Source organism: Apodemus sylvaticus, chromosome 11 (assembly GCF_947179515.1).
Source record: "Apodemus sylvaticus chromosome 11, mApoSyl1.1, whole genome shotgun sequence".
Taxonomy (NCBI): Eukaryota; Metazoa; Chordata; class Mammalia; order Rodentia; family Muridae; genus Apodemus; species Apodemus sylvaticus.
The window spans coordinates 52,705,835-52,725,437 of NC_067482.1; the positions used below are offsets into that span (position 1 = coordinate 52,705,835).

At 35.7% G+C, this 19,603-nt stretch overlaps 1 protein-coding gene across 4 annotated transcripts in view; it reads right to left on the reverse strand.

The window, feature by feature from the left end:
* Pcdh7 (protocadherin 7) overlaps window positions 1-19,603 on the reverse strand; it is a 417,106-nt gene that overhangs the window by 328,941 nt on the left and 68,562 nt on the right. Inside the window, exon 2 of one of the 4 annotated variants that reach the window (XM_052198929.1) lies at window positions 15,345-15,496. The exons of the other annotated variants lie outside the window; for them this stretch is intronic. Within the exon in view, the coding sequence (XP_052054889.1) occupies window positions 15,419-15,496 (78 nt within the window). The 3' untranslated portion in view covers window positions 15,345-15,418. Of the gene's footprint in view, window positions 1-15,344; window positions 15,497-19,603 lie in introns of those variants that run through there. 4 annotated transcript variants of the gene reach the window in all.

Sequence of the window (19,603 nt, forward strand, 5' to 3'; positions counted from 1 at the left end):
ATTTTAACTGTGACTTTAGTCTGGTAGGTCTGTCATTTAATATGTGCTTTAAACAAAAAAAAAAATCTGGAAATAAGGAAATTCAGTATTTTCTGTATAAAGAGCACTGTTATTACATAAATTGATACATTGAGATTTCAGTCATTCAAGCAATGGTTTTAAAAGAGTTTACTCAATATTTGCTTGTTCCCTCTTAAATGGAACAAATTTTTCTCTTTTCTAGGCATGTCATTTCAAACTCTACCTGGTGAATTTAACATCACAGCTGTGCTGGCTAGTTTTATGTGAAAATGACACAAGCTAAAGTCATCCAAAAGAAGAGAACCTCAATTGAGATAATGCCTCCATAAACGGCAGCTCTAGGGCATTATCTTTTTTTCTCTCATAACATTTTTATTGATTCTCTAAGAGTTTTATATCATACAGTCCCTCAAATCCCTTCCCAGACCTTCTATGTATGCCTCCCCTTGTGATCACAGTCAAAAGAAATTAAAAAAAAGAAAATAGAAAAACAAACAAATGAACAAACAAATTTACTTTATGTTATGTATACTCGTTGAAATATGATTAAACTCTATCTAGCTTGTTTATGGCGTTTTCTTAATTACTGAATGGTTTTCTTGATAACTAATAGATGGAGGAGAGCCCAGCACCCTGTCAGTGGTGCAGTCTCTCTGCTCTGTAAGAAAACAGGCTGAGAATATTACTAGGGGCAAGCCAGTTAGCAGCACGGCACCAAGGGCTGTGTATCAGAACCTGCCTCCAGATACCTGCCTTCCCTGTCAGAGTTTCTGCCCCAAATTTTTTTCTAGATGAGCAGTGATATTAGAAGTGTAAAACAAATAAAACCTTTGCTCCCCAACTTGGTTTTGTTTGTGGGGTCTCATCACAGAGAAAGTAATCCTAAGAAAATGGCTCACAAAAATTACTTCATTTGAACATTTTAAGTTATCAACTTTATTTCCATTGCTTGAAATGTGCCATTATAATTAAATGAGATAAATTTCACTTTTATTTGATACCTGACTACCTAGGCAGGCTTACTGACTTTTCCTATTATTATTTATATTTTATTGTATATTTTATTAGTATATCAATTGTCAGTGAAATGACTGCTTTCTTTCTTCTGGCCAGTTGACATTGTCTTGCCATTCAAAATTTACTTATGTGACTCTTATGTCACCTTTCAATGGTTCATTAAATTAGTTCTCAACCTTTCTCTGTGCTCTCTTGTATTTTCTCTCTTTCCCACCTCTCTCACTCATCTGTCTCTAAATGCAGATGAACTTGCAATTCCACTTTTAAATCACTATCTTCAACATTTCAAATTTTACTTTCTTTAAGTTTATTCAGCTTATTAAAACCTGAAGCAAACTTCATTTCTACCCTTTTTCTCCTTTCTTGTGCAACATCCAATCATCTATACCCTATCGTATAGCCATCTGTCCCTGTACCTCATGATCAGTATCCAAGGTCACAGTGCGTGTGCGTGTGCATGTCATCAGAAAATATGGCCACATTCCATCAGATTCTCTGGTTCTCTGTAAAGAATCACTTTCTTCATTGATCTTACTATGAGGAGAACCACGTTCTTAAAGTGTTTATCTTATGGTGGCTAGCTCTAAAACATTCAGCTTCTTTCAAATGCTTATAGGATGAAACTGAACTGCTGGATAGGAAAATTCTTGAGTTGAGTTCTCTAGTTCTTTCCAGCCCATATGCAGTCTCACCTCCCACTGCCTGTGTTGTAGAGTAAATATTTCTTGTTTTAATAAACAAGGACGGAAGGAAAGAAAGAAAGAAAGAAAGAAAGAAAGAAAGAAAGAAAGAAAGAAAGAAAGAAAGAAAGAAAGAAAGAAAGAAAGAAGGAAGGAAGGAAATGAAGGAAGGAAATGAAGGAAGGAAGGAAGGAAGGAAGGAAGGAAGGAAGAAAGGAAGAAGGAAGGAAAAAGAAAGGAAACAAGCAAGCAGGAAGGAAGGAAAACAAGTAAGTGTCAAGACTGTTCTCTCCACACTGAGAATCCTGAAAATTTCTGACACTAAACTGCCTTTCCTGTCTTCCGGAAAAGGTGATAATATGAACTTATGGATTGTTATTGTTGTTATTGTTTTGTTATTTTTTCTTTTTTTTTAAGAAAAAAAAAACATTTTCTATAAAATTCAAAGCTGTAAAAATTATATCCAAGCCAGGCATGGCAACATAGGCCTATAATCCAAATCCAAACACTCACAAGGCAAAGGAGGCAGGGTCCTTTTGAATTTAAGACCAGTCTGAGCTACTTTGTGAATTCAAGGGCAACTTACTTAACAGAGCAAATCTTATCTCAAACCAAACAAAGCAAAAAAAGAAAAATCATTTCCATATTATTTGCTGCAGAAATTATTTGTCCAAGAAGGAAAAACTTAACCATAAATTACCAAAAAAAATTAATTTAGTAATAAGTCACTTAAAAAAATCAAAGGAATACATACCTGGAGATAATTAGAAAAAAATCAGTATATAGGATAAACAGTAAGGTTCGACCAGCAATTCTCAGCCTTCCTAATGCTTTGACCCTTTTAGTTCTTCATGTTGTGGTGACTCTCAAATGGTATAATTGTTTTACTTGCAACTTCATAACTGGAATTTTGCTACTGTTATGAATAATAGTGTAAATATTTGATATGTAGGATATCTGACATACCCCTGTGAAAGGGTCATTTGACCCCCGAAAAAAGTCAAGACCCACAAGTTGAGAACGACTGATCTAGACTGTAGTAGAAACGGAATACAGTGGCTATGTTGCATTCCTAGCCTATGACATCGGCATAGCCCTATGGACATGGCTTCCTTCAGATTACACTTTAATGTCTTAGAGTCTCTTTAACTCTTCTGCATTAGAACGTGGGGGTATTTACAGTATAATCATGTTTTCTATATGCCCCAAGTGCCACATAAATTTACTGTGCTATTACAAGGAAAATGTAACTCTGTTAAAAGGACAGCCTGTCTCTGTATTTGTAAACCCTGAGTACATGTGGTTTTGTTGTTTTGTTGCTGCCAACTCTACTTACTCCTCCAGAAATGAGATAAGCCTCCAGAGAACTGCACTGCATTGTTGTCTACAGATGGCTCCAGTTTGGATCCATTACTCCTTATGCAACACAAAGTGAGGCCACTAAAATTGAGATTCTAAATGGAAATATGCTTCAGCTAAGCATTCAAATCAAATCTTTTAAGTGCTGTTCACCTCCTCCAACCATATTTCTTTCTGTGTTATGCCATTAACATGTTTTTCTCAACAATCCAGTATTTCTACCCTTTGGGTTTAGAGATCACAGTTCCCTGACTTCAATTTCTTGCTAAATCAACTTGAACTACTTTAACATAGGATGCAATGTCTTAACTCTTTTTATCTAGTTTACAGTTCCTTTTATGACATCTAGCCTTGACACCTACTTATACATCCACTAGCTCTGACTCTTCACATCACCTATTTATTCCATATAAGTAACATTTATTTATTTTCCCACCTCTGAATTTCTACAAAGACTAGGTCCTGAATATCATGGAGCGTGAGCAAATAGAGCCTGTGAATGTATTATCCACCATTTAATCCTTTCTTGTAATGTTATATGCACAAACCTATTATACTCCATCAATTCAATATGTTTATTCAATGGCTGGCATTATACACTCTGTTGAATATCCCAGAAAACATGAAAATATCCCATTTATAGGATTAAATGAATTCAACCATTGTCTTTTGGGCCTTACCTATAATCAAAGCAGTGAACTAAAATCGACAGTGAAGGAAGAGTAAATATTAGTCATATGCATGCTTACCTTCCTATGAGATACGTTAATAAAATAAAATAAAATATGTACATACTTGAATGCAAAAATCCACCATCACCAAAACTTAAGAGTTATAAGCACCATAAAACTACACGCAAAAATTTGTTTACAATTCATAATTAATGATTTGGTAATTTGGAAAATGATTAATAAAAGAAGAATCCCAGATGGTGGTGTTTGTACTTTTGTCTAGTTGAAAAGAAAAAGAATTACAGTATTAGAGTGAAGTACGGTTCAGAATGAGTTGGCACGAGGCTTGTGAAACGTCTCAGTGGGTCAAGGCACTTGCTACATCAGCCTGATTGATAACTTGAGCTCAATCTCCTGAATCCTTGTAAAATTGGAGGCATAACTGACTCTATAGAGTTGTCCTTTTAGTCTGCCCATGTATATCATTTATGAGCACATTCTCATACATCATATTCATGCGCACACACATACACACACACACACACGAACACGCACGCGCACACACATATACTTTCAATAATAAATTTTTTGAATTTTTTAATGCAATTACCTGTCAGCAAAATTTGACCCTTGGAAAACAACCATAATGACTAGAACACAGACATACAGAGATATATAAGTACAGATACGAGAGGGAGATTACAGCCAGAGCAACAAGGGTCCAGACTGAGATATTGTGGCTTATTAGAAGTGAACCAGTTCTAAGTGTTTCTGAAATGAATCATTTTATCCTTCAAAGATCTGCAGGATACAAACAGGGCAGAATTGACGAGCTCTTTTTTCAATACCTGATTTTATGAAAATAAATGTCCACACCGTTAAAATTAATTTAACTAAGCCCTTCCAGCCTAACTCCAACACATTTAATTTCATCTTCCAGATTAGTTACATACATTACTAGCAAGTACCTAAAAAGCGTATGCTTTTCTGAACATGTTTTCAGATAATCATGCTAATTTGCATGGTAACTGGGAGAATGTCTCCACAGTTTTTAGAGTATGTTAATCGAGAATGCAGACTCAGCAGCAAGGAAGGATGACTGCTAAGGGATAAGTACAACTCTCCACATGAAATGCACTTAACATCAAATTTCAACTACAACATGCATGTGAAATTTTAAAAACGTAGCAATAAATAAACAAATAAATAGCTGGTTCACACTCTAAATGTTTAAAAAAATGAAAAAATGAAAAGTGGAGAGGAGGACTGGAATTTACCTAATTCCACTGCTGCATCCTATTAGAAAATAAGTAACAAAAACAGTGAAATTGTTGCATATTTTCTTGGTATTTGTTTTAATGAATAGTTTCTAAACACAGAAATCCTTGCGGAGGCAGCGCAGAGTAATGCATTGATCATCATTTTTATTATGTTCTCATTTACAAAAATTACCATGTTTTATAAACACATTTGTATGCTCCAAACAATTCTAAAACACCCCTTTGAAGCGATGCAAAACAGCGAGCTCATTTATTAAGGTTATAAAGTCTAAGCCAACAAATAGTTCAAAAATCAGCTTTCAATTCCTGCAAACATTAAAAAAAAAAAAAAAAAACGCTCTTAGACACACCATGTCCTGGTTTTCTTTCTGTTGCTGTGAGAAACACCATGAACAAAAGCAACTCAGGGAAGGGAAGGGTTTATTTGGCTTACATTTCAATGTCATAGGTTGTCAGTACAGCTAGACTTTTCCTTTAACACTCTAGTTACAATCTGCTATTGAAATCTCAGTCTAGCTTGTGAATATGGTAAAACCTTAGTCAAACATACACCTGGTCATGGATACTCAGTTCTATAATTCTATTATACAGAACTCTGAGGCCAGAAGATTTTTGTGGTTTAATGCCAGTATGGGCAGAAAACAAACTGTCTCCAAAACAAAAGATAGGTGGATAGTTGAGTCTATGGAGTAGTAAAGTATGTAAGTAGACTGACAGACAGATGTATATGCAGACAAATGGATGGATGGACAGGTAGATGTGCTAATGTGTGCGTATGCACATGAGTGTGTGATTTGTTTGTTTTTATATAAGATTGCACTTACATGTATATATAACATGACAGCAATATATATTACATGCAGACTTCTTCAGAGACGTGGATTATTGGAAGTACCTGAGCTGTACCTTGTGTCATTTGGCTGAGCCTCTCTTCAATAACAACTTTTATTTAATACATGGCAGGTAATTTGGGCATGTCATATAAAAACATATATAAAAAGTTATAAGCTACATTTTTTATAATTCAATTAGTGTGTTATTATCTTTGTGTAAACCTAAGAGGAACTGAATAATTTTTCCGATGTTACTCAAAGATTGGTCCATAGTTAATAGACTAAGTTCTTCATTGTTCAATTTATAAACTATGTCTTTTTAGGGTTTTTATTTGTTTGTTGTGTTGTTTTGTTTATTTGTTTGTTTGTTTTTAGACTGGATTTCTTATAGCACAAGCAGGCCAGGAGATGGTTGAGGTCTGGAACAGCCCTGAACTAATATTCCACTTCAAACCTCTGGAGCACAAGAATTTCTAGACTCTATGCTACCACTCTGGTTTAGTATGAGCTAAGGACTCAAACTCAGGACCTTAGTATAATAACTAGACACTCTGCCAACTGAGCTATGTTCCCTGAACCAATTATGACTTAAATTCACATCGGTCCTTGATGTCTTATGCCTGTAAACCTAGAACTAACCAGGCTGAGACAGGAGAATTGTGGTGAGTTCCAAGATAGCCTGGATCACTTAGTGAGTTCCAGGCCAGGACTCTAGAGTGAAACCCTGTCTCAGAAAAATACACACACATACATACACACACAGATACATACACACACACACACACACACACACTTCATATGCACATTAAAAATCACGTACTTGTTCATTTGTTGGAATATGATATGAAATTGATTCAAATCTGGAAGTCGGGGAATGTTCATCAGTTTCTATGGCTCTGTGAAGCATAGATTTTTGAGGACAAGTGAAATCTAACTGTGAAAACTGAGATGCAACCTTTGTCCTCAGGCAATGAAGCAGGATCTTAATGACAACAGTTAAATAATGATCTGAGAAGTATTACAAGCATTTTTCAATTAATTACATATATTTGTGTGTGTACTCATGTATTTCATGTATGTACATGCCTTTGTGTTTGTTTCCTGAACAAATTTCATATCACTAATCTAGTGGATTTGTATTCTAGAAAATATAAATTTTAGTCAACTGCATGCCGTTAGTTAATGACCCATACTATTTCTATAATTATTATGGCCTTTGATAATTTCTATTAAAGAAAAATTTGGTTGTGTGAGAAAATGGGTCAGATAAAGAAAAGATATAAGGGAAAAATGAAAACTTCCTGATATGCTTTTACAAACAATAAATATAACCTCCTATAAACAAAGAGTTCCCTACAGAATGAGTTTCATTAATATAATGGTAAAACTCACCTAATGAAATATTTCATTCCTTTGCACGATTTCAATCACGAGCTGTATAAGCCTTCCCTAAAATGTGTCTTGTTTCAGAGTTCCAGAGGAAAACTACCATGGCCACTGTCTGCTGTGAAAAGTCAGAGCCACTCTTCTGGTAGATGACCGTCGCTGGAGTTACCAAGTACTTCCATTGCATGTAATGGAAACAAATGAACACCATCTCGAGAGTGAAGAGGGATGAGAGACCCTTTTATGTCACGCAAATAGTAATAGTAAATTATTTCGAAGTCACATTCTCCCTTCAAGCCATCCAAAGGCAGAGGGAACTCTGACAGTCTTACCATGATGCTAGCCTTTGTGAATCATGTCAATGCCTCTTAATAGAATCTTGTGAATCCCATTATACATTTCAATATCTAATTATCTTCATACCTGACTTTCATGTTTCATGCTCTGAAAACAGTGAGAGCTATATGGTTTTTAATCTAAAAGAATTCTTCGGGCTTTGACTTGTGGTCCCTTAGAATTTATAATGTGGCTCATTTGACTACTGAACACAGCATTACTTCAAACATTTTTTTTTCATGGAAATAGTTTCCATTGTACGAATCTTTTTAAAAATATCAGTTCTGGATTCAAGAAATAAATGGTGTGCATTTGATTTGAAAAAGAATTACTTTTAATTCTGATGACATCTGACATATCCATCAACAATTATGTTAATTTTTTTGTTCATTGTCTTCTTGAGAGTATTACCCCTTGAGAATACAGTGGCTTAGGTCACAACAAGAAACATCATGCTAATTAAGCTGCTAATTAAATGGTAGAAAAATATATTGCACAAAATAGATTGCTGTAGTACTCTGTTTTAACTTTCGTGTCATTTCAACTTGTTACCCACTAATTTCAAATCCTCTAATCATGCTCTTTATTCCAAATGTTAATCTCAGATGGCAACAGCCCATGATTACAGAGCCTGCAAGCAAGATATAGACTGCATTTTATCTTTACATTAAAGTTGGGCTGGTGGATGACAAAACAGACCCATGTTGTGATTCATTTAAATGTAGTTGAACTTTATCTAAAACTAATTGGAAGTTCATCTATAAACAACTTCTCAATGAAAAAGGCAAGACGTTTCTGTGACTTTTAAATAAAAGAATATTGAAACACCCCTATGGTTCCTTTGTTTTGTTTTGTTGTCCTTAATATTTTCACTGCCACAAACTACCAACACTTGTTTCAAGAACATGACTATCACAATCAACTTTCAACTTTAATTTTGAAATGGCATAAACTGTGTTTAATGAATAGAGAATTGTTTTAAGTCAGCTGAAAGTTTGTGTTTTCTAACTGAAGCCATTTGAAATATTTTATCAGATGAGAATCCAGTTTCTGATGTTTCCAGAATACACATTCCGAATGTCTGTGTCTTTCATGTGCTAGATACACACAGGAGAAAAAAACCCATGCTGACCCTCCTTTAACAGCTAGATACACAGTAAAGAAGAAAGATTAGAGACCTGGATCCCACTTAGATCCCACAAGGACAGACCTTTCACCAACACAATCAGACAGCAGCAATTAGAAACTAGTCTGAACTGCACTTGTAAAAAGTGCCTGGGTCTCAAAATGAGAAACCTACATTTTTACCCTTAACATCTGAGTATAGAAGTAGGAAGTAACTCCTTTTTAATCACAATAATGTGAATTCTCCATCAAAACCCTACAGAAAAAAAAGCATAAGACCTGTTGTTATGCTTCTGTTAACATCCATAAAACACATGGGGTCCAGCTCTGTCACCTATACAGAAAAAATTTCTTACAGTCTAATAAAAATCCCAAGTTGGTTTTCTTTTCAATTCCTCACGTCTAAACTGGGATATGAACTTAAAATAGAATTGCCTCATATCTTTACAGGTGATATGATGTGCTTCAAGACTACTACAGCACCATGTCTGATGCCATCATTTCCAGGTAACACCTACTAATCTTTTTACGTTGTTGAAAAAGAAGTTTTAAATAGGTAGAAATGAAGGTCATGATATTTGTTTAATCCTCTCCAGTGCTCCAGAAATCACGAAGTTTAAGATGAAAGCCACTGATTGACAGATATTAAACTTTATCCAGTTCAATGACACAGGCATAGATTTTGTTTCTATTTTGTGCATTCAAATGAACACACCACACTAGAACTTAACTATTTTCAAAATAAAACCATCTTCATAAAAGATATACTTCTTGGATATTTGTGGAAATAGCCTGTTTACTCCTTTTGTCCAATAGTTTTCATTAGATTTCAAAAATAATTTCTTCTTTTATTAGATATTTTCTTCATTTGTTGTCGCCTTTCCTGGTTTCCCCTCTAAAATCCCCCTAACCCATCCTTCCTTCCCCTGCTCACCAACCTACCCACTCCCAATTACCTGTCCTGGCATTCCTCTATATTGGGACATCCAGCCTTCTCAGGACCAAGGGTCTCTCCTCCCTTTCATGTCCAATAAGGTCATCCTCTATTACATACACAGCTGTAGCCATGGGTCTCTCTGTATACTCTTTGGTTGGTCCCTGGGAGCTCTGGGGGTACTGGGTAGCTCATATTGTTGTTCTTCTTATGGGGTTACAAACCCTTTCAGCTCCTTGGGACCTTTCTTTAGCTCCTCCATTGGGACCCTGTGCTCAGTTCAATGGTTGGCTGAGAGCATCCCCAAGGAAAGACCATCCAGAGACTGCCCCACCTGGGGATGCATCACATATGCACTGAACAAACCCAGACATTATCATGGATGCCAACAAGGGCTTGCTGACAGGAGCCTGATATAGCTATCTCCTGAGAGGCTCTGCCAGTGCCTGACAAATACAAAAATAATTTCTAATTTTAGGTCAGTGACAACAGGAAGAACAGCTACACCCTTTTGCTTGGTGGTGTGATGGTCTTCAAACACTCCCTTAGAAAAGCTTCATCATTAGCTTAGAAAGACTTATTCATGGCTTTCCCAATCCACTCTCACTTCTATTTGCTTGATAAAAAGCATAGATCACAGAGGGTTCAGCACACCAGAAACTGATGGATTTTCCTAGAGAGTCCATGTCTGCTTGATTATGGTGAGTTTCTATAGGAGTTTTCATCTCACTTTTTGACAATGATAATAGCTCTATCTTGGCTCATGAACACCTAGCCCACCTATACCAATACATGCCAATGTCAATTATAAAAAAAAAAAACACCATCAAGAAAATTAATGATTGGAAACATTGAATTAGCTCATAGTATCCCGTCCACAGGCTGCCTACATTAATGCCCTTAATTGGTTATTGCCAACTTATGAGGTAGGCACTGTTGTTAACTTTGTAAATGTTGCCTATGGAAGAAGAAAGTCAGTTGGTAAGTAATGTTTGAAGACCATGCAGTCTGGATTCAGAGCACTCTGTGTGTGTGTGTGTGTGTGTGTGTGTGTGTGTGTGTGTGTGTGTGCGCGCGCGAGGTGCTGTAAGATCCTGCACACAGAATCTCCACTGCAGAGTGAACTCCACTTCCTTATGGAATACAAATGTCATTTTCTTCAGTCCTCCGAGATATGGGAAGCAAAATCTGCATTTAAAATTTTTTTCAGTGTAAAGCTACATATTTATAGTAACATATGTTTAGCCCACAAAGCAAGTAAATTGGAAAAGAACTTTCCTTCTTTCCTGTCTACAGTATTTAAAGCAGATCATTTATATCAGAGTCTATCTTTAACCAATATTTCTGGATGCTGGAGCTTCAGAATGCTGTTTAAATCCAGTCAGGCAGCTTGACTCCATCTCATGCTGATAGATCTCTGATCTAAGAAGTAAAAAATTCATCTCTGCAACCCCTAATTTCAGAACGCAACTCAACAGCCTCATATCCCTGTTTTATAACATTTTCAATCCTCAAAGTCTTGCAAGCCAGAGTGTGACCAGGTGAAACAGTATAAATGTTCACACCCAGTTCTATTTTCTGATAGGTTTGTAGTGTAGCTCTATATAGCAACTGACCCTCTGTCTTATTTTCCCAGCTATATAATGGGTATAATGACAATACTAGTGTCTTCATTATGAGGTTGTCACTAGTAAGCTGAGTAGCTACTGCATTGGCAGAATGGAGTTGATTTTTTAGTAATTTCTGTTTAAAAGGTGATCTGAAAAATGCTAAAATCAGTTCTGTTTTGAAATAATTTTATTTAATAGAAAAAATAACCAGAATTCTTTTTTTTACATGGGACTACAGTGAAAAGCAATCACTGTGATCCTTAATATTTTTTAATTTCAGGTTTTTTTAAGTGACATTTTCATTCGTGTAAAAAACAGATAATGCATTTTTCATGCAACTTTTGAGCTGATTCTCATTCGCAGCTGTTCCTGCACACAACACAGTGCTCTTTCATGAGAAAATGGGAGGATAAGGAAAAGCCAAAAGATTCTTAGAAAGTGACATAAGAGAAGCTTAGAAGGTGGAGGCAGCCATGATTTCTGCACACCTCCCATTTCAACTGTTAGCCTTGTAAAATCAAAAACTGTGAGAAGCTTGAACTTTATCATCCAGATCAATTGCCCAAACAACTAGAAATGAAACTGAATGATACAAGAGGTTTACATAACTAATTCTCTGAAAAGGAAGAGGGAAGGATGGATAGGAGGAAGGAAGGAAGGAGGAAACTATCAGCCATGCTAACTGTATGATTACGAAAGCAGTACTACTTTGCAAGTCCAAGTGCTGCAGTGAGAACGTACACATGACATATATACTGGATTTGTAGCTGTAGAAATTTGCTTTCCTTCCCTACAGTTTCTTGGAACTTCTGCTGATGGAGTAGTAGCAGGAATGTAAAGTGAAAGTACTTACTGTTCTCTCTGTGTGTGTGTGTGTGTGTGTGTGTGTGTGTGTGTGTGAGAAGTGTTTTGCGACTAAACATTAATCTGGAGATTTTTAACAGTCACAAGACTGCTCTGTCTGTTGCTCCCTCTAAGCAAAGAATTACCATTAGATGAAAGAGCCCACAGCAATAAACATCAGGGGCTAGTGTCTGCCACTCCTCTGAACTCAGCCACCCTGATCCAAGCCCAGAAATGCCTTTGAAGTCATGGAGACCTTTATGTGCAGCTCAGTCCTTGGGGGGGGGGGGTGAGTGGGGGAGTATGAAGAACAAGAAAAACTGGTTTTCTTTCTCTAATATTTTGCCAAGGCATGCGTTCAACTCTAGGCAGGACAAAATGTTTTTCTCTGTTGTAAGAAGAATGATTTTGTACTTGGGTGCTGCTTGCTTCAATTAACATAGAGGGAAATTATTGATCCCAGAACACAATTATGTATACCATGGCAAGTTTCCTTTTGGTTCAATCAAGAGCACAGTAGCAGCAACTGTGCATTTTGTTACCTTGGTCTTGAAGTGTAGGTTGTGCTTTGTGACAATTGAAATACAATATAATGTATCGTTCCCTTAATAGTGAAAGTCATTAGTTATTAATAATGGGATCAGCAGGAAGAATCAATTTACAGAACTAGTAAACTATCAAACTTAAAATTTAAGCAAAATAACCAAAAGCTTATTAGACCTTGAATATCAAAGTATGGTTTCTCAGATTTGGTGAACTCAAAATCAAACACAAGTTTGCACAGAGCCAGAGCAGTTTGTGTGTATTGCAGAGATCAATAGATTGTATGGAACCCAGTTCAAACAAACCCATCTTCAAAACAGTGTCTGCACCTACTGTTCAAGGAACAAACCTGAAGAAAGGGTGGAAAGATTGTAAGAGCTAGAGGACCAGGAAGTTTGCTAGGAGACACTGTCTCCTAGAAATGGCTTCATAAACAAGACCTGAACAATATCTTTAACAATTGACAAGCTGTGGTGGAAGGGGACAGTCTCATGGAACCCCACTTCTAAACAAAGACCTATAGGCAACTAAAGACTGGTAGGAGAGGGACAAGGAGATTTAAATAGTTATCTAGAACAAAGTGTACAGCTCAGAAACCATATATACACAAATAACAAAAACAGACTAAGCAAGTTATAATTATATATTTGTGCATCTATATTTATATGTAACAATGATAATCAAAAAAGAGACTATTAACTAGAGAGGGAGACAACAGGAGTGTAAGAAACATGGGAGGGATGTTGAGGAGGAGAAAAGATACCTATCTAAGGCATGGGGGCAAGGGTAAAATGATGTAATTATACTTTAAGTATTATAAAGTATTCTAAAATTTTTACTCCTCAGTGTCTAAGATCCTTATTCTCCAATAAATACCAGTAAGATGAATGTGTGGTACGTATCAATGTGCTTAACAGAACTATTGATTTAGGAAACATAGGCATATTGTAAAGTAGTGTTCTTTTTATTGTATTTGTCACAAAAAATATTTAATATGATAGAATCAAACAGTTTGTCTTATAATTTATTATAATAGCATAAATAAAGACAAAAATCCCTGTAACATTATAGAGGATCAGGTGCAATTGATTGTCACATAGAAAGAAGAGGTAAAAATTCAACTATAAAATTAATCAGCAAGACAAGGAGAAATGAATAAACACATCAAAAGAGAGTAGTTTCAAAATTTTTATGGCACATGATGACTACAAAAAATATGCTCATCTGTTTCAAATATATACTACCTGATTTATGCTATGTAAGATTATTTTTTACAGATTTTATGTTGAACAAAAGTAAAGACTAAATGCACATAACCTAGTGACAGAATAAAAAGCTGTGATTAAGAAAACAAATATTTCTCTAGTCCTTTCAATGTTAGCATCCATGCTTCATTCATGTCCTGCCATTGAAGAAAATAGTCTGAAGGAGTATAATATGTATTTCAACTGTCTTCACACTAATTTCACATGAGTGACACTCATTATTATCAGACATCAGTACCATCTTCACATAAATGGCTCAATCACATCAAATATCATATTTAATTGGTGAAATTCTGCAGTAGACATCCTATTTTAGAGTCACTTGCTTTCTGAATAATAATCATTAAAAATAGCAGAAGAAATGGCTTAAGACAGTAGTTGATGTGACCTCTTTATGTTCTAGGTAACAGACCAAAGTGCAATTGCTAATGGTTAAATTTTACCTCCTTCTGCACATGCCATTGTACACACCTACATTCACACTCATATAAAAACCCGCCTGCAGATGTATACAGTGTCTTCCCTTGAGGAATTAACACGATAATGCAAAGAGCTTCTTGCATGCAGCTCATCCTTGTTTGCTTGATATATATATATATATATATATATATATATATATATATATATATATATATATATATACTATCATATTATCATATGCCCTTCTCTATACACAGGAAAGAATAGGACCAAAAATTTAAAGGCCAGTTTCCTATTGACGTAATGGACATGCATTCCTTGAACACTTGTGTGACTAATCCTAAACTCATTCAGGAATGATGAAAAAGATTTCTAAATACATTGTGATCTAACTTCTGCTTCTACAGCATCACAAATCACATTCAGTGGGTGCTAGAATGACTTAACATTATATTTTCTCCCAAGCCCTAAGTTCCTCACTTTCCCTGATTGGCAGTGATATATTTTCCTTAAAGCCTTATTAAATACCATTAAATGGTCTAATTTCCGGAATTCAGTCCTGAGGTATACACTTCCACTTCTTTGTTGATCTAGCGCAGTCCCTGATGATGGCTGCATAATGCTTCCAATGAGTTCAAACCAGAGGAATGAAAGCATGTTTACAGTAATCTCCATCTTAATAATCAGAAATGAGAGCAGATGTATATGGCCACCCTTTCCATGAGTTCATTCAGTTGAGAAGTGAAGAAAGGATTTCCCGTTCTTCTTTTCATGATCCTGCATTTGGTGGCATAAGTCTCTCCCCACGGTAATCAATAAGATTGCACAACGTCACACACATCCCTCTTTAAATCCATATTTAAGGCTTCATAGTTCTTATTTCCTTGCAAAGTACAATTTGCTTTCTTTTTGCAGAGTTTGTGTGTGTGTGTGTGTGTGTGTGTGTGTGTGTGTGTGTGTGTGTGTGTTCTTCAAAATTGGGGCTTCAGTTTAATGAGCTAGTGATCTTGTCCCACGGAAATCAATTTCTTTCTACGCAAGACAAATCTGGGTCTATTAGGATCCAACATATTGAGTTGGAAGTTGGCATGTATTTCACTTACGAGCACATACATTGATTTTACACGATTCCTCAATGTGGCCAGGTGGGTTCGTGGTCTGCACTGTATCCACCTATAAAAAATACAAAAATATATGTCTGCTTTACAGGGATGTGAGTAGGGTTTTGCCAGCCTACTTGCAAAGCTTGAACTGTGTATCTCGGTTAAGGGTATTCTTTCCTTCTTAAAGATGTATTTGTGTTGGCCACGACCTTTTTCAGAAGTCACAGAGACATAGCAGTTCTCACTACAATTAACAACCCTGGGGCACCTAAATCAATACAGCTGGCTAATCCCAAGGATGCTGTCTCTGACAAGAAATGTTTGGATGGTGTAAGAATCATTGCGTTAATTTTGTTTCAGGGTTCAAGCTTTTCAAGGCTATGAAATGTCAAAGGGAGGGAGAATGGAGAGCGCAGAGGCTATATTCTATAATCAGAACAGAGTGATATGGTAATTATGCTGCAGATGCTTCTGAACTTACACATCCCGGAAGTGTCAGAGATGTGAGCTAGATCTAAATGTTCACACCCTCCAAGTAGCTTTCGCTCTAAATGAAATTATGATATGGCTCACTCTCTCTTGATAGAAACCCAGTAATTTATGTGTGGGGTACAAATGGGCTTCACATGTCTGATTAACCTGAATTACTCTCTTCTTCACAGTCAAGACTGCTTTGTCAGGCTGTGTCCCATGTCCTTGTATCTAGTTTGCACAAATAGAAGTGATGACACTATGCCTTCAAAATATTTTGCTGCTAAAGTAAGCTTTAAATGGTGTTAAGTATTTTCCTGAACTTGAGATCAATCAATAGGCCACTTTTTGCTTTCTATACAAGGAACTATGCAAAGCATTTTCTTTTCAATTTGATGTCACAAATGATGATAGTAAAATCTTTAGTAAGCTTGAAAAATCACTGAAAGGATAATGTCATTTTTGGAGCATGAACACAGTGAATAAAGTTCATGACACAAAGTTCTTAAGAATGGGGACAAGGAGAGAAGAATCTTCAATTTAACTTCCAAGGTCACAACATACTTACATGCAAATAGAAATTTAGGAAAGAAGTAGATGCTGTCTCCCTCGACTGCTTATTCATTATTTATTTATTTATTTATTTATTTATTTATTTATTTATTTATAAAACATATAGTATAGAAAAAGACTGACATTTGAAAATTAATTGCATTTCAGAGGAAGATTTGAGAAACACTGTTGACAGTGAGATACCCATGTTATTTAAATACGTTTAAAATTCTTTAATATGTCATAAATGCTTATTAAATATTTATTTCAAGAAATATTTTTCTCTAAGAGAAGTTAATAAAATACAAGATGTTTTGATCAAACATATCACAGATATATAATCTAAATCATAAAATTAATTGAGCTTACTTTTTCTCATTTCATAGGATTATCATCACACATTTAATTCAATCATCTTCACTAAAGATGTTTGAAAGATTTCAGTTTATGTTCTATTTACAAACCAACTTGTAGATGCCATAGAATCCTAAAGCAAGCAAACATTCCATCTGCCCATTCTGTGTTCTTGGCCTTCCAGTATATGACACGCTTTTATAGTGCTTACGACACATTTAACAGTTTCATAGTTATTCATTTGATGCTTCTGTCATATTCAAGGCACAGTGCCCTGCCTCCCTGAGGGTAAACATCAAGTTCACTCCACCTATTCTTTCCCAGCATCTGAATATGATTGGTTGTTAATACATTGTGTTAACGAATGAATGTGTATTCGGGAAATGATAACTAAGTAAATCAAATTATCTGTCATTCCATGATATCATAAATGCAATTTTGAAAATTTAAAATTGTGTGGACATCCTTTCCTTATATCATTTGTCATATGGCTTTTGATCTTATCACACAGCTATTCGGAATGGCGGCAAATGCTATATGCCTTGCTAGCACATTATTGTCTCCAATTGTTCTATTTTTTAAGTTTAGTCTGACATTATAAAAATATCATTACATTTCTTTTTATCTTTCTCAAGTGAGAATGATTGATTGATTTTTCTTTAAAGTTGATCATCTATGCAGTTTTCTGCAAAGCTTCTTAATAAATAAATGAAACATTTAAAAAATAAAAATCCCCAGAGTCAAAATGTTTAATGTATAATTTTTTCAAAGCTTACTTATAATTTCAACTTATCATCATACCCAGGAATATAACACATTTAAATAATATATGCACCATTCTATCATGCAAGATAATGAAATCCCCTTATTAAAATATTACTCAGAACTATGTGACAATTTAACTAATTGTAGAGAGTTGTTTGTGGCTTTGGCTTTGATGCATGGAAAAATACAACTATATACTTATATCCTCCAGTCACTAGAATCAAAATAGATGGATTCTTCTTCAACATTAAATATTAATGTTTAGAAACAAAACTGACTATTTCAAATCATCATCGAGCTCATCATGAATCATTTTGGAAGCACAGACCTGAAAAGTGTTGGGGGTGGTCTGAATAGAAATTCATGCTACCAGGATGTGTTTGCTTTGATTTGAAACAACAAATTAACATCACCGTGGATTCAATTTTCAGATCACCACTGCTAAGGAGATAGGGTCGAGTAAACCAGACCTGACCAATTCAGCCAGGGCCAATTCAGGTAAAGACTCAGTCTGTGTCTTCCTCTCTCAACCTTTCTCCTCATTCATGTCTATCACTGAGACAACAGGTCTCTCTCTTTCTCTCTCTCTCTCTCTCTCTCTCTCTCTCTCACTCACACACACACATACACACACACACACACCACACAAAGAGAGAGATAAAGATATAGATAGAGAGATACACACATATGCACACAAAGGTACACACACATAAATATGCACATGTGCACACACACACACACACACACACACACACACACATACACATACACACACACACACACACATTTGAAGCCAAGTCATCCTGGACTCCTTGCTATGAGGCTATCACTACATCTCAATCATCTTTCAGTTTCTATCTAAAAGGAAATTAATCTAGGAATATGGCTTACAAATGTTATAAGAAAGCAGTTGTCTGGTAAAAATAACTCTCCCTCCCCCCATTTCTTGTGCTTTTTGAACAAGTGCTAGGAGAGGAAAATTGAACTGCTCAGAGAATAGAAGTATTCAGATCCAGGTATAAGAAAATACAGAGATCTCTCATGTAGAAATAGATGGGCTTTTATACCTGTGATTCTTTAAAAAAAAAAATCCAAAACCACAGAAAATAAAATATATATTCTCTGAAAGAATATGTATGTATTTTTCTACTTATTTTCATTAGGTATGCTTCAATTCTAATCATGCACCTATGTAATTGGAGAAGATTAAGTGCACGTGTCTGTTGAATGTGTTTGCATATAATTGGCAATATGTAAAATAACTCTATGAATATGCATTATTTTTCCTTGAGTGATGTTTGAATCGAGGAAATAGTGAAAGGCGTCTCATAAAAGGCAGAGTGTTTTCCATAACACAGAGAACAAATTCATACTAATTTTCACAATCGAGAAGTTCACGTTGTTACTAATATTTGAGTGCATGACTGCCCAATAAGGAAGTCATTCTAAGGTATAATAGGGAGGAACCACAGCCCCCTTAACTGGACTAGAAGCTCATTCAGTTTTTGAATATTAAAACTCGCTTTAAAAGGAAAATGAGAAGTCTAGTAAGCATGGAATTTAGATAGTCGAAGGGCAAAGAGAAAGATAATCTTCAATAGTAATTTGATCTTTTCTTGCGCTCTATATGAATAATTTACAAAAACTGTAAACTGTGATTACTATTAATGTGAACCTGTCACAGCTAGCATCCAGGGCCCCAGTACAAGGCACATTAACATTGGGCAAATGGAAGAACGCAGATGGCCCCTCACCCTCTTTCCTCAAGCAGGTCATCTATTATCACGTGAAAGGCTTTTATAGCTGAAGTGTGTGGATACCCGGAGCAAAAGAATATCCTTATCTCTGAAAACACAGGGCCTCACATCAATCTGTACAAAGAGGCTATGCTATCTCCCTACCAGTGCATAACTGTCAGTTCACGCTCCCTTACCCAACAAACTTCTCACCAACTCTCTGCTTCTCATGAAATATAAACATAAAAATGTATTCCTGTTTCTTTGATTTATTTCCTAATGAAAGATCCTGTGTCATG